Source organism: Lagenorhynchus albirostris, chromosome 6 (assembly GCF_949774975.1).
Source record: "Lagenorhynchus albirostris chromosome 6, mLagAlb1.1, whole genome shotgun sequence".
Classification (NCBI taxonomy): domain Eukaryota; kingdom Metazoa; phylum Chordata; class Mammalia; order Artiodactyla; family Delphinidae; genus Lagenorhynchus; species Lagenorhynchus albirostris.
In genome coordinates this window covers 52,689,966-52,717,890 of record NC_083100.1, presented here as the reverse complement: position 1 = coordinate 52,717,890, position 27,925 = coordinate 52,689,966, and the positions used below count along the sequence as shown (strand labels likewise).

At 39.9% G+C, this 27,925-nt stretch overlaps 1 protein-coding gene across 1 annotated transcript; it reads right to left on the bottom strand.

Annotated features, from left to right (window-relative positions):
• Positions 1 to 19,910: 19,910 nt before the first annotated feature.
• Positions 19,911 to 21,786, bottom strand: LOC132521738 (heat shock cognate 71 kDa protein-like). The gene is given in 2 exon segments (XM_060151401.1): positions 19,911 to 20,109; positions 20,111 to 21,786. Coding segments are annotated over 2 exon segments (1,875 nt in total).
• Between the last annotated feature and the right edge of the window lie 6,139 nt (positions 21,787 to 27,925).

Sequence of the window (27,925 nt, the reverse complement as noted above, 5' to 3'; positions counted from 1 at the left end):
TGAATCATTTGTTTACAAAAGGTGAACGTGGTTCTAAGTGACAGTACTGTTTGCGCAGTGGCACCAGTGTTAGGAAGCTTATGTGTGATGCATTAGTAATGTAGAAAAAGATGCCTCCTGAGTCAGGGGTATTTGTTTAGCACTTCGAAATCCTGTAATTTTAGAAACTCCCTGAGCATGAATTGAGTTAGCTTATTAAGGTTAAAAATAGTCTTTAAAATATTGCTAATGAGTACCATGAGGTACATAGTATCTTTTCCATCCTTGCCAGAGACTTCTTAATGTGAATCCTATGTTGGGTATCGGGTAGTAGAAAAGGTAGAAAAGAAAAAAAGAGTGGGGGGGGAAGGTGTTTAGTTTCCACTTTTTACTTCTTTATTCTTCAACCATACTAGAAGCAATTTCTAGAATGAAGTTAATTTAATAATCCTTGTCAGTAAATATTTTCTCTTAATTGAACCATAATTCCTTGCAGAGAATGTGATAGGAAGAACACATATACTGATTAAAATTACACCTTTTTAAAAAACTTTGTTTCACCTGATAATAATTCACTGATATACTTTAATTTTGTTCTGGAGTAAGAAGTATTCAAAAGTTTATGTATTTTGATTAGTATCAAATGACCGTGATCATGTGAAATTGTTTTCTTTATTTGTAGAGATGGCTAGCAGCCCACCAAAAGCTGTTTTTTCCCATTCCGTAGTGTACAGGTGGGGCTGGGAAGTGACTTGCTGGCCAAGGTATGCCTGTGACAGACCTTGCAGCTAGGTGTGACCATGTGATTAACTCACAATGGACCGCAAATGGAAGAGATGTGGGCTCTTCTGCACTAAGGCTTTTAGAAGCAAGCGTGCCTCCTTTATGCTCCATTTATCTTTAGAGAAGTAGATACAGATGATAACAATGTCCAGAGCCTCAAAAAGAAAGGAATCTGGGTCACTCCCTGAATTGCTAAGTGGAGGAGAACCGCCCAATAGTTACATCCACCTTGGACTGTTATATGAGTAAGAAATAAGGTTTTTTATTGCATTTGAGCCATACACATTTGGCCTCTGTATTTCAAAATCCACTTTAACCTGTTTTAAAAGATATATGATACAATATATCTTTTAAAACAGGTAACCCTGGGCTATCTGAATCTGACCCCACTGAGTAGGTAAAGCTCCAACATACGTAATAGAGCATGTTTGGCTGGCTGAACTAGACCCAGACATTGATGGTGCAGAAAATACTCCTCTCCCACTTTCCTTCCACATGTGCGAACGTTAAATACGGGAGCATTTGTTTAGTAATTAAGGGAAGGGAGAGGAGTTTGCCTTCTTACTGGCAAGAACCAGTAGGAGAATGAAGGGGATCAACCGTGTGAGGTCTGCTTCCTGTTTAGGCACAAGGTCTGGGTTTGAACCCTCATATGTGGAGGAGAGAGGACCAGAAACTAACAGAAACCACAGGCCAGAAACTTGACAAGATGGTGGACCCAGTTAGTTCTGATTGGAGCCAAGAAGATAAGGCCCAACCAAGAGCTTAAAAGAGAAAGTTAATCTTCCTGCCTCTGTCCAGATCTCAGCGCTAAGGAAGGGCAGCTGTGGACACCTGGATACAGGGTGCTTGGCCTAGACATTGGCATTCACCAGACGGGCACCCTCAGCGTGGGCAGTGGTGGGGCTGAGAACATCTCCTCTCCCCAAAACGTGATAATAATGGCTAACGTTTATTAATCATTTATCAGATGTCAGACATTGTCCTACTGGCCATAACATTACTATGAGTGGTAATTACTAGGAGGTAGGAAGGTAATATTATCCCTGTTTTACAAATCAGGAAACAGGCATACAGAAATAAAGTAACTTGCCCACTGTCATGTAGCTAGTAAATGGCAGTGTTAGAATTTCGATTCACACAGTCTGAATTCAGAGCCTGAGCTGGTAATTGCTGTGCTATACTCTTATTCCAATCCATAGGGAATGTGCTTACTGGAAGAGAGTGAGCCTATTACCAAATTAAGTATTCCAGTCATATGAGAACAATAGGCCCTTCTAGAAACAATCAGGAACACTTGGAGCGGGGGTACTTCATGGAATTTCAGATAGGTAGAGACTTCAAATTATGTTTTGGGCAAAAGCATAAATACCACCCTTTTTGATAGCTTTAGTGTGGTGAGTCCACGGGACTTATGAATTTTATTAACTCATCATTTCCTCTCTAGGTCACAGTCAATGGGATTATGCCACAGATTGGTAGATGATATAGATTCAAATGAGCAGATGTTTAACTATAATGGAGGAAATTATTATGGTTGATGCAGAGTATCATGGCATATTTTTTATCGTAAAACAAAAACCTTGGGTTACTTATATTTAACAGATAGAATAGTAGGGAAAAAGAAGAAAAATGTACATTAGGACAGTGAAACAAAAAATAGATTTCTGCAGTGACCAATGCTGTTACTCATCTCACTGTTCCTTTGGGGTTAAGGGTGACTTCCTCTATGAATGTCTTATTTATGTGAACATAAATGACAAATGGGGCCTATCTGGCCACATATTTCCCAGAGAAAGGGGTGGGCCTGTGTGTGTCATTTCTTCTGATCCTATTTTTACTCTCTTTACAGTTGAAAGATTGAAAAATACTGTATTTCTTGCTGCACTATTTTTATTTTTATCTTTCTTTTTCATGATTAGGAAGGCTAATCCTGGGTGTGTTGAGCCCTGGGCATCTGTTTCGAGCTTTCAGAATGACTGTGATGGTGGGGCTGAGAGGTGTTGCCCTGTGTTGTTCTGCTCCCATATTTACCTGGATGATTGGTGAGTGTGGGCCTTCTATCTCAGCTCCCAAATATTACCAAGGAGCTCTAGGTAATATCCCACAACCACTGGGAATAAATCTCCCTTGTAAGACTCTGCTCTCCTAGCTTCTACATTTACCCCTTTTCAGTCTGTTTTCCACACAACAGCCAGGTGATCTTTTTTGTAAAATAAGAGTCAGATCTAGTCACTCTTCTTTCTACCAAAAACTCTCCAATGGCTTTCCAGCACACTGAGAAAGTATCCAACCATCTTACAAAACCAGCCCCTGGCTATTTCTCCAACATCATTGGGTAGCACTCACCCCTTACCCTTCCTGAGCCTCTGGTCTCCTTTTCTCCAGTATGCCAACCTCACTCTCCACTTGGCCTGCCCTGTATTTTTCATCTGGCGGCTCTTCCCCAGATACCTCTTGGCTCGCTCTCACATTGCACTCAGGGCTCCACTCAAATGCCCTTCCTCAGAAAGAGCTTCCCTCACTGCCTCCTTTCAAATAGCACCTTGGACAGGATGCAACATCTTACCTTGCTTCATTTTTCTTCATACCTCTTATCACTACCAGGCTGGGTCAGGTGGGTCTTGTTGCCCATGGCAAAGACATTAGAGGGGTTTGAGTGAAGTTATCTGCTCAACTTACCCACTTATAACTTCATCTGAGTTATGGTTTGAAAAGCCCATGTTGGCTATTTTACCGAACTACTAGAAGGAGTAGGGTGGGAATTAGAAGCTATTACATTAATTCAAGTGAGAGATGATGGTGGCTTGGACCAAGGTGGAGGAGGTGGAAAAAGGTCAGATTCTAGATGAAATTGGAAGCTAGAATTGACATTCAGTGTGTACTTTGCTCACGGAAAAGCATTAGAGAGAAACATATTTGTGAGTGCCAGCAACTTGCCTGATCCATATGGCCATGTGGGTCTGTGGGCCTCTTCAGAATGAAAGCTTATTAATAGCTCCTCGTAGGCTCTTTCTCCACCCATGATGATTCTGCTCCCATCTGAATGTTTTTCACTTGCATATATTTCTGTGGGATTAAAATAAGCTAAGTGTTTATGTTTATTTCACTGGGAGTTACATGTTCCAATTAGAAAGCTCACCAATAAACCCCTTTTTGTTGCTTCTTCAAAGAATTACAGACTTTATGTAGGTAGATTTGATCAAAAAGGTGCTTACTCTCCAGCTTTGCATTCTCAGTTGTTACACCCACCTCTGTTTAAGAAAAAAAGAGTAATAACCAGTAGCCATGTGGACTCTATCATAAAGTTTAGAAAGGAGAGGAGGCTCAATGATCATTTCTATTTTAAAAAAATCTTCTTTGAAATATTATAATTATCATGCATTTACTATGCACTGGATTTAGGGATTTTTATTTTAATGACTTTATGGAGATACTTAATCTCACAGAGCTAGAATACTAATTACTCTACTGTGTTGCAGTAGGAAAAACAGCAAATTACTCAAATTGTAATTATGATATTCAGTTTTAAACAAGTGTATAATAATTGACTTTGTGTGCAATAATTGATTTGTCATTTAAGCAGTAATTTTTTATGCAAATAGAGTACTTTATATGTGTGAACCAGTTATTATAAAATTAATTACTGAATATAATATCTTGCAGAACTGACTATCAAGAGTTCCTCTAGCTGGCTTATCCATTCATGCAAAATCTGGGTTTTTATGTACAGTGATGAGCTTTATAACCAAAGGAGACTAAACCACATTCTGCATGACTGCTAAATGTGCTTTTCATTGCAATTATCCTTTTCAAGTGCTTTATAAACACTTTTCCTCAAGGCTCTCCAATAATGAATTTTCACAATAACCCTAAAAGCTAGTTAAGCATTTTAAATCTTCCACATTTTGGAGATGTGGAAATTTATTCTATGGTTATATAGTAAATATTTGGACGATGTTCACTTTGTAGTATCACTAATTATATTTGGTGACCTGGATTCCCCTCTATGAAGGACAGTTTTTATTTTCTTGGTATTTTTTTTTCTCTTAGAGAAATCAGAGACAATTGAGGGTAGTGAATGGGGCTGTTATTGAGGCACAGACTCAAGGGAGAAAGGAATCCAGAAGACCCATGAATATTTGTGCAGATCAACACAGCACATGGCTTCACATGGGCATCATAGCACAGCCATGATGTCACTCCAGAAACTTCTGAGACATTCTTTACATTTCCCAGGAAACTCCTCAGGTCTTTCAGTCAACTTAAACTGGATATTTGTTTGAAGCCATTTGACATCATTTTCTCCCAGTTCTCATGCTTGGCCCTCAATTTGCCACTAGGAGAGCAAGCTGAGCAGTCACTTCTTTTAAAGCAATTTTTGAAGCCAAAGATGGCTCATAATTGAGGCTCTAGAGTCTAATTAACTGCAATTACACATTGTTTTGGCTTTCAGATCTATTTACCTTCCCTAATACTACCAAGAATTTAATGTTGTCTTTGTATGGTTTAGCTTCTCACAGTTAGCAGGGATGCTTCATAAGGCAGGATTTTGGCTGTTTGGTTATGAGTATCCCCAACATCTAGAACAGTGTCTGTCATACAGTAGGTGCTTAATAAATATTTGCTGAACAAATAAGTAGTTACAGTACATTGTCTTTTTAAAATTTTATTAACTAAAACTGCTATTGGTATTACAAATGAGAAATTTTATGTTCAGTGGGTTTCCTTTTAATGCTGATACTAAAAATCTAGAGTATATTATAGGAAAAGGAGTTAAAATTGACTTTCTTCTGAATATTTTTCAAGATCATACATAAAGTCATCTTTAAAAGTTATTAAATTATGGTGAGCACATTATAAGAATTTCTCATCAAAAGAAGTTACACTGAAGACAGTATTACAAAGTGGTTGGTAGTAAGTAGGGTAAAAATGATTTAGGTTCCAATCTCAGTTCTACCATTTACTGACTTTTCATGTTTTCCCTGATCCTCAGCCTTGCTCTGCTACCAACCCTCTTACAAGGCAAGTTTTTCTGCACCTGTTAACTTGTCTCCACTGAGAGATCAACTGGTAGTCCTCTCAGTCTCCTCATCTGTAAAACGGGAATGGCAATGCCCCAGAGCTGCTTAGTGTAATTAGTTTCAGTTGCATAGTCAAACACCATCATATATTTCTAGGTACATGACTAGCACTAAATAAATACTGGGTATTATTAATAAGTAGACATGAATACCACATATTGGACCCATGTCTAATCTTTATAAACGAGGTCACTTTCCATATATGATTCTGATTCTCAAATAGAGATTATTGAAATCATCACATCAACATTCTAAATGTAAGAAAAAGTTTGGGAAAGGTATTTATTGAGGAAAAAAGAAATCTGAAATTCAATGAATATGAATTGTTTTTCCTCATATATGTTAATTTTAGGCCAAGGACCCTACAGGTTGTTGAATTTAGATACTTTTGGGGGACATTTCCCAGTAGAAGTAATAGATTTCTCTTCTTGTTTTTCTTTAACTCATATAAAATAAATTGCTCCTAAATCTAGTCAACGGGACTGAGCCTTCCCTGGATATTATTGACATTCTTTGTTTGTGACCTTTGTCCAAAAACTATAGAATGTAAAATTATAACTTTCTTCCTATCAAAAATTCTGCCTATGTGGCGGGGATGTGTGGGGTGGTGGGTTGAATTGGGAGACTGGGATTGACATGTATACACTAATACATATAAAATAGATAACTAATAAAAACCTGGTGTACAAAAAAATAAATGAAATTCAAAAATTCTGCCTATGGAACATAGGACACAGAAATATGGTAGCTTATGGGAAAAATTGTGAAGCAGACGAAATTTAGACTTGAGAGTCTTCTCTTTTCTAATCAGCCCATGCTGGTGTCTTTCACTGAAACCTGGTGCCCACCATGCCAAATTCATATACTGTTAGCAGTTAATCCCCACTGAGGTGTTGGCTAACAATCACTCGAGGAGTTGTTCTCCAATGCAGTATTTGTGTGTAGCAGGGACTGTTGAATGCTCAAAAACAAAATCAAGACCCAAATAAATAAATCGGTAATTGTGTGCTTATAGGCCTCTGACAAACAATAGGGAAGATGATGGCAGTGTGGGAGTGTGGCAAGATTGCCACTTCAAGGTGCCCTTAAACATCCCTTGTAGTTAGCTTTCAAATAATAATGAATATTATCTTGTAGTTTCCCGTCTCTGTTTTGACATGCAATATTTCATGTGATCTCACACTCTTCCAGTGTAGTAATTAGGGAAATGTTATTCTCCTTATCTAACAAATAAAGAGTCTAAAATATAATGGAATTAAACTATTTTCTCAAATTTACCTATTTGAGAAAATGACTGATTTTGTAAAGTCTGTAAGCTTTTTACTCTACATTCTTGTAGCCATCATTGACCCTCTTCTTTTTATCATAATCTTACAAGACCTACCATGAAAATATTGCCAGAACTCAAACATGTAGTTTGGGTTCTGCTAACACCCTAATCTAAGTCACCATCATTTTTCATCCAAATTGTGCACTAGCTCGCTAACTGGCTTTCTGGCTTCTGCCATTATCCCTTATTCTCCACAAATCAGCCCAAAGGATTCTTGAAAAAAATAAGTCAGGTCATGCCACTGATTTACTCAACAGCTTCCAATGGCTTCCCATCTAACTCAGAGTAAAAACCAATGTCCTTATAATGATTTTCAAGTCCTGGGGTGCTCCATGTGGTTGATAGGCTCTACACTGCATATGAGCGCCCCAGACTGACGCACCTAATAGAAGCTGAAATCCACTCATCACACCATGTGTTCTGGCGTTGACTGATGTGTACCTTTTTCTAAGTCTCATAGAGTTGCCATATGGGCCAGCAGAAGCCTTTCACCTAAATCTCCGAGACCTTATTGGTCATCGTGGATGCCCACTCCATGCTCAGCCAGTGCCAATCACTCCTGCCCAGCCACATTGACCTCCTTGCTCTTTTCTGAACATACTAATAACCAGGCATCATATGAGCAGTGTCCTTTGATTATACACATATAGGGGAGAATTTGGTGGAAAGTTTTATGGCTTTATCAAGATTGCCACTTCCTGAGACCCATATGCGACATTTATATCTTGTTGACAGAAGATAGATCAATTTCCATAAATACCCTACGAATATAGTTTCTAGAGGGAAAGGAACCTGTAGGAGTACCTGTCCAGATAAACTAAAGTGGCCCCAACAAAGGCCCAGTGACAGGAAAGGCAATGCAGCCACTGAAACAAAATGATCTTGAGATTAATGAGGAGGACTTCTTACAGTACAGTCTTCAAGACAGCCACTTTGGCATGGTGTGGTATTCAGGGAAAAAAAGTACTGAGCAAGTGAATGTCACATGAGACAACTGATAACCCTTGGAGTCCAAGCACACCATTATGACCCTTGCAAGAACTTGAGTCAGTTAGCAAGAAGACTGATGCAGAATGAATAGAGTCCACCTTGCTGTGCAAGAATCAGCTCCAACAGCAGCACCATGTGGCAGCAATGTGCAATCACATTAGTAGGCTAATTAGATCTTCAGGTAGCTATAGGAAGTATCCCGAAATAGGAAATAAACCCCTTTGTATTGAACAAAGTATAAAGAACCTACTATTTGAAAGAGTCTCAAAGACTTATACCTGGACCTTACTAGTGAGCTCTGTTAGGGACTTTGCTACTCAGACCATTGTTTAAGAACTTCTTAGACTCCTAAGAGGGAAAAATAAGGCACAGACCCAGAAGATATATGTTTTAAAAACAATAAGTGTCTATATACAAACGTATACACATGTATATATAATTATATATAATAAACTAAAAGAAGTACATCTACATCTGCTTCTTGGTATAAAAAGTAACAAATTTTCTTAAGATTGTGGAGCGTGCATACGTGATCACATATTTTTCAAGGGCTTCGTGGTCTACTGAAAGCCCTGCTATAACTCCTGTGATACTCACTAAGACATGATATCCTCTTCCCCTCTGGTTGTTTCTATGTCTCTGCACAGGGAATGAGAGGAAGCAATTTTGAGATTTGATGATTTAAGGCAGGTTTTCCTGGTGTTAGGTGGTGAATAAGAGGACTGTCAAGCATATGATTCTATAGTTAAAGTAGTCAACAAGACCTTTGGAAAAGGTCTGCACAATTTTACTTTCTGAAATGTACCAAATTAACAAAATAAGAATGAAACTTAATTTCCATTGAAACAGATGGAGAGCTCCAACTTCAAATCACAGACCACAAAGAATACTTTCTGACACAAGATAGCATTGTGAAGGAAGTTTAGTGAACTTACCTAGTTTACAAATTTTAACCATTTCCTGCCCAGACTATGCTTACTATCTTCTACCCTAAAATAATCTTATGACTAACCCTGGCCCCAAAACATTATAAGTACCTTTTTCTAATCTTCTGCATATGATTTTCTACTGCGACTTTGTCGAGGTGGTACCTGCCCTTGCTCACCTATTTAATAGACCCAGCTTTGTGAGATCAGTACATATTCCCTGTGGTCTCTGCATGGGGACTTCGATAAATTGTCTTTGGATGGAGTTTGCCCTTTGTCCTAGTTCAGGCTGCTATAACAACAATACAATAGACTGGGAGGCTTAAACAACAAACATTTCTCACAGTTCTGGAGGTTGGAAAGTCCAAGATCAAAGTTGGCAGATTCGGTGTCTAATGAAGGCGCATTTCCTGGTTCATAGGAACCAGGTCCTCTAACTTTCTTTTCATATGCTGGAAAGAGGGCTAGAGAGCCCCCAAGGTCTCTTTTATAAGAGCTCTAATCCCTCATAACCTAATTACCTCCTCCTAACACCGTTGTATTGGGGGTTAAGATTCCAACAGAGGATTGCAACATAAATGCTGGGGGGACACAAACATTCAGTCCATAACCATAATACCTTTTATATCTAAAGATTCTTGCCTTCCTTAATTTCATAAAATTTGTTTCATTACATTTTTTTAATATTTTCCCTTTTTCTGTTTTCTTTCCAGTTATACTTCAGAGTTGAGTAGTAGTATCCTCATAAGTGGCATCTTCTCACTACTTGCTCTTATTTTTGTCCATTTTTTACCATTAGTATAATTTTTATCATATTTTCCCTCCATGTTTGGTTTTTCACAATGTTGATTCCACTCTTTGCACTTTCTAAAGCATTGAATTTAAAATGTTCTTCAATGCCTTGGAGAAATTTTTTCTCCAAGTGTATGTTTTGACTGTCTGTTGAGTGCCATATTCTCTCTTTACCTTGTGTTTGCAGAATTTTTTTATAGATAGCATACTGATTTTTTTTTCTCTTAGTTATTTTTAACATATTCAGTCCTACATGAGTTTCCTACTTCTGCCAAAAGAATCTGAGTGGGAACTTTGACTCTGCTGCATCTTTATCTGCTCTTTTAAAAGTTTTTCCCTTAAAGCTGAAGTTGAAAATTTGAATGTTGAATTTCTTTCTTCTCTGGTAGGATTTTGGATGCCCAAGGAGAGTAGGGTGAAAGCTGGGACCATGAGTACTCTTGGTCTGGGAACTTTGTCCCTGTGTTCTTTGGGCTTGATGTTATGATTTGGCTCCAGCAAGGCAGATTAGCAAGAAGCCAGGTGAAAATTTTAAGCTCCCAGGTCTTTTCTTTGGTAAGTCAGTACATTTTTTATTTCAGTTGATAGTAATCTTCTGTAATTCAAAGTTGGCTGCAGGATGTTGTTTCATATCTTTTCTTTGCCTCTTATAAGCTTTATTTTCAGCATGTGCTTAAGTGTTAGGATGCCAAGCCAATGAAAATGCCACTGGTGATGCTGTTTCTACTTCAGTCCTGGCTGTCATTCCTGTTTGGCAGTAGAGACAGACACCACAGGTACAGTGTTTTCTATCACTGTCTTGTCTTCAAAAAACAAGAGCTGTGCACCATTACTGTTTTTTTTTTTTAATTTATTTATTTTTGGCTGTGTTGGGTCTTTGTTTCTATGCGAGGGCTTTCTCTAGTTGCAGCAAGCGGGGGCCACTCTTCATTGCGGTGCGCAGGCCTCTCACTATTGCAGCCTCTCTTGTTGCAGAGCACAGGCTCCAGACGCGCAGGCTCAGTAGTTGTGGCTCACGGACCTAGTTGCTCCGCGGCATGTGGGATCTTCCCAGACCAGGACTCGAACCTGTGTCCCCTGCATTGGCAGGCAGATTCTCAACCACTGCACCACCAGGGAAGCCCCACCATTACTGTTAATTCAGTTTGAGGTCTTCTCTCACAGCCTGTTCAAACTATGAGTTGGAATGAGCTGAAAATAAAGCCATTTAGCGTAGTTTGTGTTGCATATCAATATTAGGTCCATTTTATCTGTCTTAAAAGTCATAGTGTTTTCCGTTCCATTTTTCTTTATAAAGGAAACAGTTAGTTTAAGATATAATCTGGTAACCATTTTTAGTTAAATATTTTACTGAAGAAAGGAGCTTATAAGCATCTGTGAGAAAAAGAAATGTGTCACCTATAAAGGGGAAAATGTTACAATCGTCTTTGAATAGTAGATGTTAGTATAAATGGAGGATTTTGTACATTATTTGGAAGGAGAAAAAAGTGTGATTCAATAATTTCTCTACCCAGACAAATTCATGAACATAAAGTTCATGAGTCAAAGCAATAAAATGATACTTAAATATACAAAATTTTATGAAATGTGCAACTCAAGCATGCTTCTTAAAAATGGCTGTGTCTTGTATTCCAGACAGTTGAAAGACAAATCAAAATAAAGAACTCATATGGGGAAGTTATGAAAGGATAGGGAAAAAAAATACCTGTTTTGCAAGAGAGATAAAGAGAGAGTGAGTGAGCAAGAATGAGAGAGAGGGAGAGATAGAGAAGAAAACATAAACCAAGTGAATTGTTACTTTTAAAATAGTTTACTATCTTTAATTTTTAAATGGAATTTGTCTGGCAGAGGGAAGATAGCTTGTAAAGTTCTTTGTTCAGGTCAGAAAAGACCAATAGGAAGTACTTAAACAATAAACATTTGCCTATTGAAGGATTACTAGAACCTGCTCCATGATCAGAGTATGAAAAAAAAAATCTTCCTGAAAAGTTTATTTATTCCCCTAAAAACATAGTATCCACTTATAGAATTATAACACTCAATTCATGAAACATCTCCCCAGTGGCAAATGACTGTTTTTATATCTTATAGTAAACAGAAAAGAGCAATGAAATGTGATGTCTCCAGATGCCCTGCTGGCTTTATGCTTGTATAAAGTTCTCATTTGCCTTCTTTGGCAGCTGAATTTCTTTCCTGAGAGACATTGCTCCTGTCAGATTGGCTCAGTTTTTTCCATCCCTCTTTGAAGTGTTAGTGGTACTCACCAGGGGAAAAGAGGACAGACTAGAAAGTTCTCAAGTGTGAAATTGAACTCATAGCCAAACGCTGAAAATACTCTCTTTGTGGCTCAGCGAAAGTTCCATTAACTTTTGTTTATTTCTGGGTAACACAGTATTTCTTCTTGATTATATCCAGCCCCAGCTGTGGAAGTAATAGAAATGTCTTCTGAATCAATTAGTACACGGGAAACTGTTGTACTATAAAAAATGTACAAGCACCTGAACTTGAGAATGTTTTTCTCATCTGTACCTTAAATTATACAAATTCAACCATCCTTATTGAAGATTAGCTTATTTTCTAAGAACTTGTAGAAGCTAGGACTCAGAACTAATGAACTGAGATTTTGTTACTGTTTTCTCCTACAAAACAAAATTTCCCATGGAATGGCACAGAAATGGCTGTTTGAAGGAACTCTTTTTCATTTACAAAGAGCTTTTTGGGTGTATTTGTGCATTATTTTAAAACCCATATCCCCCAATACTATTTATGTTTGCAATCCTGATTTTCAGTACTTAAAACTGATCATAATCTTTGATATAGTGTTTCTAAGATGGAAAAACTATCGTTGTTAGGCAAATCATCTGAGAAAGTGTCTGACGCAGTTTTTGACACATAGTTCATTAGTTTCTTTTAGTTTTAGATTTTTTTCAACTTAAAATATTTTCTCTCCTTGACAAATATTGTGTCTAATGCAGCTACTGCCCCTCTTTAAAACGGATTGTGCTACATCAACAACTCATAAAATAGAGATAGATTATTTCACATATTAAAGAAAGTTTGGTTTAAGGGCAATGTACAACTGGACAGCGAAAGCTTAACTCTTTCCCAGGCAGTCAGAATTTTCAATAAGTCCCACATAAGCAGTGAAGTATAATATAAATGTTTAGGTATCAAGAAGGATGAAACCTCAGTTAGTGGAAATGAAGTATATAAACCAGTTATGATTAGAGTTGTTCATCTGACCTTTCTGGAGTATGGTCCATTCTCCTGTATGCTGCATGACTTTAATTACAGGATGCCAGGCTCCTATATATACACACCCAACTTTTTGTGCAGAGTGATGTATAACACCTAGCACGCTGGTTGCCTTCATTAAATATTAAATAATAATAATGCATATGCCGCCTCACTTAAAAAGTAAATACTGCCTTATTTTAAAAGGTGGTTGCAATGGTAAATGGGAGTGTTTTCTTGATTTCACTTTCAGATTTTTCATCATTAGTGTATAGGAATGCCAAGATTTCTGTACATTAATTTTGTATCCTGCTACTTTACCAAATTCATTGATTAGCTCTCGTAGTTTTCTGGTAGCATCTTTAGGATTCTCTATGTATAGTGTCATGTCATCTGCAAACAGTGACAGCTTTACTTCTTCTCTTCCGATTTGGATTCCTTTTATTTCCTTTTCTTCTCCGATTGCTGTGGCTAAAACTTCCAAAACTATGTTGAACAAGAGTGGTGAGAGTGGGCAACCTTGTCTTGTTCCTGATCTTAGCGGAAATGCTTTCAGTTTTTCACCATTTGAGCACAATATTGGCTGTGGGTTTGTCATATATAGCCTTTATTATGTTGAGGAAAGTTCCCTCTATGCCTCCTTTCTGCAGGGTTTTTATCATAAATGGGTGTTGAATTTTGTCGAAAGCTTTCTCTGCATCTATTGAGATGATCATATGGTTTTTCTCCTTCAATTTGTTAATATGGTGTCTACCTAAGGAGACAAAAGACCTGTATGCAGAAAATTATAAGACACTGATGAAAAAAATTAGATGATACAAATAGATGGAGAGATATACCATGTTCTTGGATTGGAAGAATCAACATTCTGAAAATGACTCTACTACCCAAAGCAATCTACAGATTCAATGCAATCCCTATCAAACTACCACTGGCATTTTTCACAGAACTAGAACAAAAAATTTTACAATTTGTATGGAAACACAAAAGACCCCGAATAGCCAAAGCAATCTTGAGAACGAAAAACGGAGCTGGAGGAATCAGGCTCCCTGACTTTAGACTATACTACAGAGCTTCAGTTATCAAGACAGTATGGTACTGGCACAAAAACAGAAAGATAGATAAATGGAACAAGATAGAAAGCCCAGAGATAAACCCATGCATATATGGTCACCTTATCTTTGATAAAGGAGGCAGGAATGTACAGTGGAGAAAGGCCAGCCTCTTCAATAAGTGGTGCTGGGAAAACTGGACAGGTACATGTAAAAGTGTGAGATTAGATCACTCCCTAACAACATACACAAAAATAAGCTCAAAATGGATTAAAGACCTAAATGTAAGGCCAGACACTCTCAAACTCTTAGAGGAAAACATAGGCAGAACACTCTATGACATAAATCACAGCAAGATCCTTTTTGACCCACCTCATAGAGGAATGGAAATAAAAACAAAAATAAACAAATGGGATCTAATGAAACTTCAAAGCTTTTGCACAGCAAAGGAAACCATAAACAAGACCAAAAGACAACCCTCAGAATGGGAGAAAATATTTGCAAATGAAGCAACTGACAAAGAATTAATCTCCAAAATTTATAAGCAGCTCATGCAGCTCAATAACAAAAAAACAAACAACCCAATCCAAAAATGGGCAGAAGACCTAAATAGACATTTCTCCAAAGAAGATATACAGTCTGCCAACAAACATATGAAAGAATGCTCAACATCATTAATCATTAGAGAAATGCAAATCAAAACTACAATGAGATATCATCTCACACCAGTCAGAATGGCCATCATCAAAAAATCTAGAAACAATAAATGCTGGAGAGGGTGTGGAGAAAAGGGAACACTCTTGCACTGCTGGTAGGAATGTGAATTGGTACAGCCACTATGGAGAACAGTATGAAGGTTCCTTAAAAAACTACAAATAGAACTACCATACGACCCAGCAATCCCACTACTGGGCATATACCCTGAGAAAACCATAATTCAAAAAGAGTCATGCACCACAATGGTCATTGCAGCTCTATTGACAATAGCCAGGACATGGAAGCAACCTAAGTGTCCATCGACAGATGAATGGATAAAGAAGATGTGGCACATACATACAATGGAATATTACTCAGCCATAAAAAGAAATGAAATTGAGCTATTTGTAATGAGGTGGATGGACCTAGAGTCTGTCACACAGAGTGAAGTAAGTCAGAAAGAGAAAGACAAATACCATATGCTAACACATATATATGGGATTTAAGAAAAAAAAATGTCATGAAGAACCTAGGGGTAAGACAGGAATAAAGACACAGACCTCCTAGAGAACGGACTTGAGGATATGGGGAAGGGTAAGGGTAAGCTGTGACAAAGTGAGAGAGTGGCATGGACATATATACACTACCAAACGTAAAATAGGTAGCTAGTGGGAAGCAGCCACATAGCACAGGGAGATCAGCTCAGTGCTTTATGACCACCTAGAGGGGTGGGATAGGGAGTGTGGGAGGGAGGGAGACGCAAGAGGGAAGAGATATGGGAACATATGTATATGTATAACTGATTCACTTTGTTATAAAGCAGAAACTAACACACCATTGTAAAGCAATTATACTCCAATAAAGATGTAAAAAAGATAAAAATAAATAAAAGGTCGTAAGTTTTCATCTGTGTAAGGGACTATACCCTGAATTTTTAGTGCTACTTTTAAATGATTTTCTTTATGGTGCTAGTTTTATAAGTGAGCTAAATTGCCCAGGTTTTCAGTGTCCCATCAGAGCAGTGGTGGAAAAGCAACGTTGCCTATTCAGCATCAGTGTCACAAGGGGAATTTATGCAGGTGAGGCTCTTGGGATAGAGTCTTCTACAGGTGATGATATGATGGCTCATTCTTATTTTTCTCCTGAGGTTGATGACGTCAGAAGACGTATAGATTGATTTGATCACCTTCCTTTTCTCCCTCTGTGGTGTCCAGCATGAAAAAATTAAAACTAAAAAAGTGACCTCACTCTATAGAAAGAGGTGATCCAGCTATATTTCAATTGGCTCTACAGCAGCCTTCAGTAGTCAGAGGCCACTCAGGCACACATCTCATCACAGATGTCTCAAACTTTTTATTTTTCCTTTATTGTTAAGGACACATTCATACAGGTGATACCCCCTTGTATGCAATTCTTGGTGTCTTAGCTTTAACCTCACACTTTCTCTTCCTCTTAAGAAAGTAGATATCATAACCCCAGTGGGGTGTTGACTCAGCATCACCACTACTCCCTTCCGACACTGAGGACTTGTTTCCCAGATCCCCTTTCCTGTCTGGTTTCAGGCTAGCTTGCTGAAGAAATGTACTTGTGGAAGGTTTGGGAGGCAAAGGGAGAAAGGAAAGAGAAAACCATTATCCTGGGAAGCCACCAGATGAAGCAGCATCAGAGACTTTCCCACCAGCTCCCGCTTTGCAGGCCAGGTGGCCAGACACGACATATTCTTGGACTGACCACAAGCCCAACTTTCCCAGCCATTCCAGGGCTTTGAAATCACTGGTGATTGTTTCTTTGTTCCAGTGCCTACAACTGTCCAGTTCCTGCCACATTTGTATAAACCTTAATTTCTATATTGAATCCTTTATTCCTAGAATAATTGCAGGGGCTCTGTTTTTCTGACTAAACTCTGACCAAACCCAGAGAGAGCCATATTATAGGTATAACCTTGTATCTCCTCTGATTTAAGAAGAAAACTAAATTATTCAATTAAGTTTTAGCACTTTATTATTAGTAACAATACATGTGGTACATTCCATGAAAGAATATGGAAAACCTATGTGTTTTGCCATTACAGTTAAAAATTATTCCTCTATTATTATTGTTATTATCACTCCTCTGTCATATATTAGCTATTGTAGTCCCCTCTTATTTGTGGTTTCTCTTTCTGCAGTTTCAGTTACCAGGTTTGGTCAACCAAGGTCTGAAAATATTGAATGGAAAGTACGAGAAATAAATGATTCATAAGTTTTAAATTGTGTGCTGTTCTTAGTAGTGTGATGATATCTTGCACTGTCCTTATCCATCCCACCCAGACAAGAATCACCCCTTTATCCAGTATATCCTGCCTGTTGGTCACTTAGTAGCCATCTTGGTTATCGGATGGACTGTCACACAAATCCTCCTCAGGGGATACACTGCATACTCCTTAGTTCTCCACTTATTTTTGGTATCCAAGTACTTGTGTTCAAGTCATCATTATTTTACAAAATAATGGCCTCAAGAGTAGTGATGCTGGCAATTCAAATAAGCCGAGGAGAAACCATAGTAAAGTGCTTCCTCTAGGTGAAAAGGTGAAAGTTCTAACCTTAATAGGGAAAGAAAAAAAAATTGTTTGCGGAGGTTGCTAAGATCTACTGTAAGAATGAATTTTCTTGGGACTTCCCTGGTGGGCCAGTGGTAAAGAATCTGCTTTAATATGCAGGGGACGCAGATTCGATCCCTGGTCAGGTAACTAAGATCCCACATGCCGTGGAGCAACTAAGCCTGCGTACCACAACTACTGAGCTCGTGTGCCTCAACTAGAGCCCATGTGCCATAAACTACAGAGAGCCCACGCGCCCTGGATCCTGCATGCCACAACTAGAGAAGAGAAAACCTGCACGCCAGAACTAGAGAGAAGCCTGAGCGTCTCAATGAAAGATCCCGCATGCCTCAACAAAGGTCCCACATGCCACAACTAAGACCTGACACGGCCAAAAATAAATAAATAAAATTAAAATATAAAAGAATCTTCTATCCATGAAATTGTGAAGAAGGGAAGAGAAGTTCATGCTAGTTTTGCTGTCACACCTCAAAATGCAAAAGTTATAGCCACAATGCGTGATGAGTGCTTAGTTAAGATGGAAATAGCCTTAAATTTGTACACTCAAATATTTTGAGAGAGACCACATTCACACAACTTTTATTACAGTATATTATATTTTTTTCTATTTTATTATTAGTTATTGTTGTTAATCTCTTACTGTGCCTAATTTATAAATAAACTTGATCATAGGTACGTATAGGAGAATACACAGTAAAATATGGTTGGGTGCTATCCGCTGTTTCAGGCATCCACTGGGGGTCTTGGGATGTATCCCCTGCAGGTAAGTGGGACCACTATAGTGTACTGTACTTAAATTCTATCTAGTAAAGCAGTAGTGTGAGAGGATGCCTATTGTTCACTTAAGCGATACTATGTGTATATGCACGCTCGCATGCTGGCGCACACACAGACACACATTATGCTCATTATACAAATCCCTACTCGGGCCAGCCACACTGCTCACTTCTTAATTCTCTGTTTATTTTTGGTAACCTGAAAGCTGACACAGTGACCTGCCCTCTCTCTTGTCTGGCCAGTTACAAATAAGCAATACCCTTGCCCTCCCATCATCACTTTGTATTAATTCTTCCTCTTTTCTGTCAGGAGCCTGCTGAGTGAAAAGTGATTGTTGATATTCTGCCAAGCGGTGGAACAAATATGGGCTTTGAGTGGAAAAACCTGTATTTGAATCCATTCCTTTCTGGTTACTAAACACAGAGTAATGCAAAGCCCCAGCGATGTGTCTACCACGTCACAGGTATTCAACACATGTTAGTTGACTAGACAAGAGTTGGCCCCTCTATGCTTTGGTTTCCTCAGTGGTAAAAGGAAGCACTAGTGATCTTAACCCACAGGCGTTGTGAGACTAAATGAGGTTATGCTTAGCACAGGGCACAGCGTAATGAGAAGCTAGTCAGTGGTGTCTGCTTCTGTTGTTCTTGTTAATACCTCACCAGAGATACAGTATATGAAACTCTCAAATGCAACTCTCTTTGTAAAACCAATCCCAAGGTAGATCTGCCTTTCTTAAAATTACATTGTGTGTCTAGAAAACACTCCTTTGCTCCTAGAGTCACCCTTGCCACTCTGCAGAGGCCTCAGTGTTCAACCTTGCTGACTTGTTATTCCAGCTCTGTTAAGGCTTTTTTATTCTTTTATTCACCGCATGTTGGTGATGGTGAGTTTTATGTGTCCACTTGGCTAGTTTTTCAATCAGACACTAATCTAGTTGTTCCCTGAAGGTATTTCTGTAGAGATGATTCATATCTTTAAATAGTTGACTTTAGGTAAAGGAGGTTATCCTGATCCTTTAATAACAAATAGGGCTTCTTTGGTGGCGCAGTGGTTGGGAATCCGCCTGCCAGTGCAGGGGACACGGGTTCTAGCCCTGGTCCGGGAGGATCCCACGTGCCGTGGAGTAGCTGGGCCCGTGCTCCACAACTGCTGAGCCTGCGCTCTGGAGCCCGCAAGCCACAGCTCCTGGGCCCGCGTGCCACAACTACTGAAGCCTGGGCACCTGGAGCCCATGCTCCGCAATGAGGGAGGCTGCTGCAGTGAGAGGCCCGCGCACCGCAGCGAGGAGTGGCCCCTGCTCTCCACAACTAGAGAGAGCTCACATGCAGCGCCGAAGGCCCAACGCAGCCAAAAAAAAAATTAAAGAAATTTAAAAAATAAAAAAACAAATAACTAATAGAGTTTGTTATTATTTAACAGGTAGCATGTTTACATAACTAATATTTATGAATTGCCCCCTTTTTTATGGTGCCAGTTTTAAATACAGTTTTATTTAAGACATTGTAAAGTGCAATGTTATTTCCTTTCCCTGTGCGCACATTCCGTGTTCAAGTATCAAGAATGCCCAGTTTGCTATAGCAGCTCAACTTTAAAACTGCCATGGAATTTGCTACAAACTTGGGTCCTTCAGTGTTTTGTGGAACAATGCTAAACCTATGCTAGGCTGACTTAATCAACCTCTTCAGTGGTGGGCCCAGAGGAGGCGCCACCAGATGGAGGAGCTCCACCACCAGGGAAGCCCCCAGGCATTCCTCCTAGCATGCCTCCTGCACTCTGGTACAGCTTGGTAATGATGGGGTTGCAGACTTTTTCCAGCTCCTTCTGCTGATGTTCAGATTCTTCCTTCTCTGCAGTCTGGTTCTTATCCTTGAAGTTCCTCAGCCTCAACAGTAGCTTTCACGTTGAAAGCATAGGATTCAAGAGAATTCTTCGAAGACACCTTACCCCGCTGCTTCTCATCTTCAGTTTTGTACTTCTCTGCTTCCTGAACCATGCGTTCAATGTCTTCCTTGCTCAAATGGCCCTTGTCATTAGTGATGGTAATCTTGTTCTCTTTTCCTGTGCTCTTACCCACAGGAGAGACATTGAGGATGCCATTGGCATCATTATCAAAAGTGACTTCAATCTGAGGAACACCATGGGGGGAAGGAGGTTTGCCTGTGAGTTCAAACTTGCCAAGCAAGTTGTTATCCTTGGTCATGGCACGCTCACCTTCATAAACCTGAATGAGTACACTGAGCTGGTTGTCAGAGTAGGTTGTGAAGGTCTGCATCTGCGTCTGCTTGGTGGGAATGGTGGTGTTGTGCTCGATGAGGACAGTCACGACTCCATCAGCAGTTTCAATTCCAAGGGAAAGAGGAGTGACATCCAACAGCAGCAAGTCTTGAACATTTTCAGATTTGTCTCCAGATAGAATGGCTGCCTGGACAGCTGCACCATAAGCAACAGCCTCATCAGGGTTGATGCTCTCATTCAGTTCTTTCCCATTGAAGAAGTCCTGTAGAAGTTTCAGAATCTTGGGGATGTGGGTTGAACCACCCACCAGGACAATATCGTGGATCTGAGATTTGTCTAGCTTGGCATCCTGAAGGGCTTTCTCGACAGGGTCCAGTGTGTCACGGAACAGTTCAGCTTTCAGTTCTTCAAATCGGGCATGGGTAATTGAGGTATAGAAGTCAATTCCTTCATAGAGGTAATCAGTCTCAGTACTGGCCTGGGTGCTGGAAGAGAGAGTGCACCTAGCATGCTCACAAGCAGTATGAAGGCGACGGACAGCCCTCTTGTTCTCACTGATGTCCTGCTTGTGCTTGTGCTTGAACTCTGCAATGAAATGGTTGACCATTTCGTTGTCAAAGTCTTCCCCACCTAAGTGGGTATCTGTAGATTGGACCTCAAAGATTCCATCCTCAATAGTGAGAATTGACACATCAAAAGTGTCACCACATAAATCAAAGATCAGCACATTTCTTTCTGCTCCGACCTTTTTGTCTAAGCCATAGGCAATAGCAGCAGCAGTTGGCTCATTGATGATTCTAAGTACATTGAGCCCAGCAATAGTTCCAGCACCTTTGGTAGCCTGACGTTGAGAATCATTAAAGTAAGCAGGTGCTGTGACAACAGCATTGGTAACAGTCTTCCCAAGATAGGCTTCTGCTATTTCCTTCATCTTTGTCAAAACCATGGATGACACCTCCTCTGGATAGAAACTTTTTGTCTCTCCCTTGTATTCTACTCGAACCTTAGGCCTGCTTGCATCATTCACCGCCATGAAGGGCCAATGCTTCATATCAGACTGGACAACAGCATCGTCAAGTCTTCGTCCAGTGAGGCGTTTGACATCAAAAACCGTGTTGGTGAGATTCATTGCCACTTGGTTCTTTGCAGCATCACCGATCAATCGCTCGGTATCAGTAAAGGCGACATAGCTTGGGGTAGTTCGGTTCCCCTGATCATTGGCAATTATTTCCACCTTCCCATGCTGGAAGACATCCACACAAGAATAGGTGGTGCCAAGATTAATGCCAACTGCAGGTCCCTTAGGCATGGTTGCTGGGGCGTAGACCCAGGTCTGCTGCAGGAGAAGATGGCGATCTGGAAAGCTGCTGCCACATTCAATGAGCCTGCCCCAGATTAACAAGCATGACTGAGTGCCTACGTAATGCGTCCTGCCCCAGATTAACAAGCGTGACTGAGTGCCTACGTAATGCGTCCTGCCCCAGATTAACAAGCGTGACTGAGTGCCTACGTAATGCGTCCTGCCCCAGATTAACAAGCATGACTGAGTGCCTACGTAATGCGTCCTGCCCCAGATTAACAAGCATGACTGAGTGCCTACGTAATGCGTCCTGCCCCAGATTAACAAGCATGACTGAGTGCCTACGTAATGCGTCCTGCCCCAGATTAACAAGCATGACTGAGTGCCTACGTAATGCGTCCTGCCCCAGATTAACAAGCATGACTGAGTGCCTACGTAATGCGTCCTGCCCCAGATTAACAAGCATGACTGAGTGCCTACGTAATGCGTCCTGCCCCAGATTAACAAGCATGACTGAGTGCCTACGTAATGCGTCCTGCCCCAGATTAACAAGCATGACTGAGTGCCTACGTAATGCGTCCTGCCCCATATTAACAAGCATGACTGAGTGCCTACGTAATGCGTCCTGCCCCAGATTAACAAGCATGACTGAGTGCCTACGTAATGCGTCCTGCCCCAGATTAACAAGCATGACTGAGTGCCTACGTAATGCGTCCTGCCCCAGATTAACAAGCATGACTGAGTGCCTACGTAATGCGTCCTGCCCCAGATTAACAAGCATGACTGAGTGCCTACGTAATGCGTCCTGCCCCAGATTAACAAGCATGACTGAGTGCCTACGTAATGCGTCCTGCCCCAGATTAACAAGCATGACTGAGTGCCTACGTAATGCGTCCTGCCCCAGATTAACAAGCATGACTGAGTGCCTACGTAATGCGTCCTGCCCCAGATTAACAAGCATGACTGAGTGCCTACGTAATGCGTCCTGCCCCAGATTAACAAGCATGACTGAGTGCCTACGTAATGCGTCCTGCCCCAGATTAACAAGCATGACTGAGTGCCTACGTAATGCGTCCTGCCCCAGATTAACAAGCATGACTGAGTGCCTACGTAATGCGTCCTGCCCCAGATTAACAAGCATGACTGAGTGCCTACGTAATGCGTCCTGCCCCAGATTAACAAGCATGACTGAGTGCCTACGTAATGCGTCCTGCCCCAGATTAACAAGCATGACTGAGTGCCTACGTAATGCGTCCTGCCCCATATTAACAAGCATGACTGAGTGCCTACGTAATGCGTCCTGAGGAGTACTAATTCTCTGATCTTAGAATCTTCATTAATTAACCTAATAATATTATGACTATAGAGAGCAAGGATCTACAACTTGTGTGTGTGTGTGTGTGTGTGTGTACTTCGTTCTGTTTGGTCATTTGCCCTCACATGCCTTCCTCCAGCATCTTTCTTCCTACATCTCAGGTCTCTTTACATTCTATCCTTGGTCACATCTCCTTCTCTGTATTTCTTGGCATTCAAATTTCCTTCATTCCTTCCTACTTTTTTTTTTCTTTTCTGTCATTCCTTATTCTTCCTTGAGACAGTTTCACAAGCATCATCACCATCTCTTCTCTAAGCAGATGATCAACCCCAGAGGGAAGATCCTATCACAAGCCATCATTTTCCCTGGGCTCTGGGCTACAGTTTGTCAGTTTGTACGCCTGCATTTGTTGGTTCAGCATGGTACTTTGTGTGGCAAGCATTGTTGTCTTTTAATTCTGCCTAGCGCTGGAACTCATTTCCTGTTTCAGGAGGATCCCCAGCTCCCTGTTCATAGAGGTGGTGAGTATATGAACTCAGCTCACCCACTGTCCACAACTTCAGGGCATTTAGACTCCTGAAGGCACTCAGACACAGAGAGTTTGGTTCTCCCTCTGTGATGGAGAGCAGGTAGAGGGCAGTGAAGCAGCTATTGTAGGATTTACAGTTGGTGGCCCAAGCAGATCATGGCTGTAGTCTGAATCTGCTGTGTTCTCTTTTCAGAGTTTGGTTTTTCACACTTTTGATGAGTTCTGTGAGCTATGCAAGAGCTTTCCAATGTGTTCCTTTTCTGCTCAATTTAGCCAGTATTGTTTCTGTTGTTTGTAATCAGGAACTGTGACTGCCTAGAACACTTTAGATGGGTTATGTAGTTTTAACTGTGGTGTCTCTGCTAAGTGATGTGGGAGGATAAGGGTGGATGGGCAGGGACTATGTCTGCAGTTTGAAAAGGCCTCTTTACCCCTGGATATCCTGATCCAGAGACCGGTACCACTTGGCTTGCTTAATAAATGGTAGTAACTTGATAACTGATTGAATTTCTAGAAACTTTGCCAGTGGTTTGCTGAGAGGATGATGGGCAAACATTCCTAGGACCACTCTGCCATGGGTTCCCTGATATATTATTATCAAGTTACTCTTTATGCCTATGAAGTGAGAATAAGTCCGTTCCCAACCTAGCTGAGAAGCGTGTCAAATTACAAATGAGTGAATATGTTTGATGAACTTGCAACCCCATGAAGGAAGTGACATAGAAATGACAGAGTCTTGTGCTGTTAGTCATTCACCAAAAAATTATAAGAATTACTTTTCCATAAAATTAGTAAGTATCTAGACCATAGAACTTAGAACATATAGAATATCATAAAGGAGAAATAATAATTTGTAATTCCAGGACTTAGAGTTAATATTTTGTATAGTCACTAAAAATTTTCCAAAGGCAGCAATATTTCTTTGCTGTTCTGATTACAGAATCATATGAAGGTTTGAGAATTAAGTTCATAGTTTTTAATTCACGTAGAAATTTCCTTGATGTATTAATCTAGAGGCTATTGGGGAAGGGAAAATTTCCCCCTATGCTTCTTGGTTCTTTTGGCTAGTCTAATAATTAAATTGACACAAGGCATATTAACAGGAGAAAAAATTAATTTCTTATGTATAAAGGCCTTATAGGTATATGACTCAAAGTAGTGACTAAAGCAGGTACCTTTTATACCAAGAAACAATAAATTTGTGAGGAATTGACAAGAAAAATAAGTTTGGGATTGCAAGAAACAAGGTTTGTTTATACAGCCTTCTCAGATTTGAATTCCCCATCTCTGGTGATAAGGATGTCTCTGTACCTCCTGGTACAGGGAAGTTACCTTTCACATGGGAGATTTATTTTCTCCTTTCAAGGGGGCAAAGGAGGGTCAGAGTATCCTTCTTGCATTGGCTGTTTCTTAAGTAGCTTTAATTTAAACTAATCAGTACACCAAGTGGCATATTGGGGGTGGCCTTCTCTGGTCCCCATCATGGCCAGATTATGATTCTAGAGAATGAGTAGATGTTAGTCATTGTTCTTTGGTGAGTGTTTGTTGCTCCAAGCAAAGAGAAGGGCAGAAAGCCAAGGTCTGTGGATGTGGAGAAATGAGTTTTGTCCAGGGATGTTCAGCGTGGCTGGAGGTCAGTGGAGAAGTGGATCAGTAGGCAGGTATTCCATCACAGATGGCTCAGACATTTAACTTTTATCCTGAAATTAGAGAAGATCTTTATAAGGACTCACAGCAGAAGAATGAGATAATCAGATCTGCTTTCTTGAAATCTGATTCATCAGCAGTTTGATGCATCAGAGAGGACTGGGGATGAAGAGTAGGGCAAGACCACAAGCAGGCTACTCCGTTGCAATAGTCTAGCAGCAATGCCAAGACTAGAAACAAAAACGGTGATGGTGGCATGAAGATAAGGAAAAGACTATAGCATCACTGAGTAAGGGAAACCAGACAACTCGCTGACTATTTGGGTATAAGGAGTGAGTATAAGGAGTGAAGAAGGCCACCTTACTAAGCTATGTGGTTGGTCACCATGTGCTTAATCACAGAAGTAAAAGAAAGACGCTTTCACATCTACTCTAAAATTTACTCCCTTAGCCACGTCTCTGAATAATGAGACTGGGAGGAAAAGGCAATGGTTAAACTCACATTCTCACCTACCCTGTTCTTTCTTGGTTCCATTCAGGAACTCTCAACTTTTCCCAGAGGAAAGTAATAAACCACGTTCATACTAAGATGTTGCAAAGAGGTTTCAGTCAATGTGGACCAAGGATTACCTGCATCAAAATCTCAAAGGGGCAGGGCTGGATATCTGCATTTTAACAGGCATCCAAGATGATTTTTATGTCCAGTAAATTTTGGTAACCACCGTGACAGAGACTTAACATCTCAACTCTCCCAGGAGTATTTTAAGAGAGGAACACAAAACAAAATAATCCAATTCAATAGGTTTTTATTCAGTATATCTAATGCCTTTGCTAAACACTATCTGCTCTTCCAGATTAAATCTATCTACAAGGAAACAGATGGGAAGGGAGGGAGCGAGGGACATAAAGATCTGCCCACAGGTCAATTAAGAAAATAACTAACGCTAGAATTCAGATATTCCTCTGCAGGTCAGGAGAAGAGATATTTTTACAGTACGAATGAGGTAATTCCTCTCAGGAAGCCTTAAATCCTAATCCTTGGGTGAATGCCTACTCTCTTTCCACCACTCATAAATGCTGTCTTTCCAGGAGAACTCAGAAAATAACTTTTTGTAATTTTTTAAAGTAAATCTTAGAGATTTCCCCCAACTATTGTTAGAGCCTCAAATAGGACCCACCCCAACCCTTCCATAAGCTGTTATTGCCTTTGTATTTGTAATTGTAAATGGTTTTATAGTGTTGTTCTAGATAGTCTAAACATAATTGATTTTAACAAGGAATTGGCAATAAAGCTCATTTTAATCCTTTCGGTTTAAGTGGAAATTCATAAAAAGTGAACTAAGAGATGTAAAAAATTGATTAAATCTTGCAAACCAATGTATAATCTAAAATAAAAATTCCATATCACAAAACAATTACCTCCAATGATTTAAAAGGGAAAATTTAAGTCTGATAATTTCATTCTTAGCTAGATGGGAAAAAGTTGAACACACTGTATTGACAGTGATTAAACCAGAAAACATATTCAACATCTGTTTAACCTCAATTGGAAAGAGAGCTCCTTGAAAGTATTTTTTATGCCTTTTAGATTGCTTTATATCATCGAGGGACTCCATTTCCACTATATATAACTACCTATTGAATGTGATGAACAGCTTTACAGGGGGATTGGGCTATAGCTGAAAATACAAAAAATTCAATAGATATAAAAACCTGGCTTAGTTTTCATTGCTATTGTAATAGAGTAATGCTAGATCATTTTAGGTTAATAGAGCAAAGTATTTTTAGAAACTACTGGACCTTAAATAGATTCTAAAGCAGTAGAAATAAGATTTGAGAACTTTAAAAAAATGGGAAAAGATTCACAATTACAGCTTTGTCATAATGTGAAAGCAAGCATTAGAAAAAAATTTGGCTTATTATGATTTTTAAACAGTAAACCCTTTATTGAGTATAAGCTGAGCTTGACAAAGAAAACTTAGTTCAAGAGTAATAGCTGATTTTTGTAACATTAATATGAGCATCCATATCTAGCACCCTCCCTTCCAGTTGACTAGTGAAATGGAAAATAGAATATTAGGACGGGGAAAGCCTTATCAAGTGGAAATTAGGAGAAAGAAATATTCATGCCCAGAAACTTTGAGCAATTTCTGCAAGGTAAGTACAGACATAATGTAGCTAAGAAAGGGAAAGACAATTTGTAAATCCCCACCTATGAAGTCATGATGTAAGTATAAGAGATTCCAACATCCTCCTACCCCTCCCCACCCCAGTGCCACACAGACATCCCTAATTCATAGGGGCAAAGGCTGGAGGCAAACCCCCATATGGCTGTGTCCACATTAGCTGGGGAAGCCTTGGTGATGCTCACTCGTCCACCCCCCATACAAACACACTTGATGTGGACTATGAAGTCAGGCAGAGAGCTAGCATTTGGCCGTGGTCACCTTGCATTAAGAGGAAGTGGACAAGGTTTAGCATACAGGAGAAATGAGGGTTGGAGCAGAATACTCCAGCACATTTCTGGCTGCCATATCTAAGAAGAGAAAGACACTTTCAACCAAAAGTAAAGCTTGCTGCTGCTGCTGCTGCCTCAGCCTCAGGTGCCTTCCAGACTGGTCCCAGAGAAGGGAGATTCTGAAATAGCAAAGTAACACT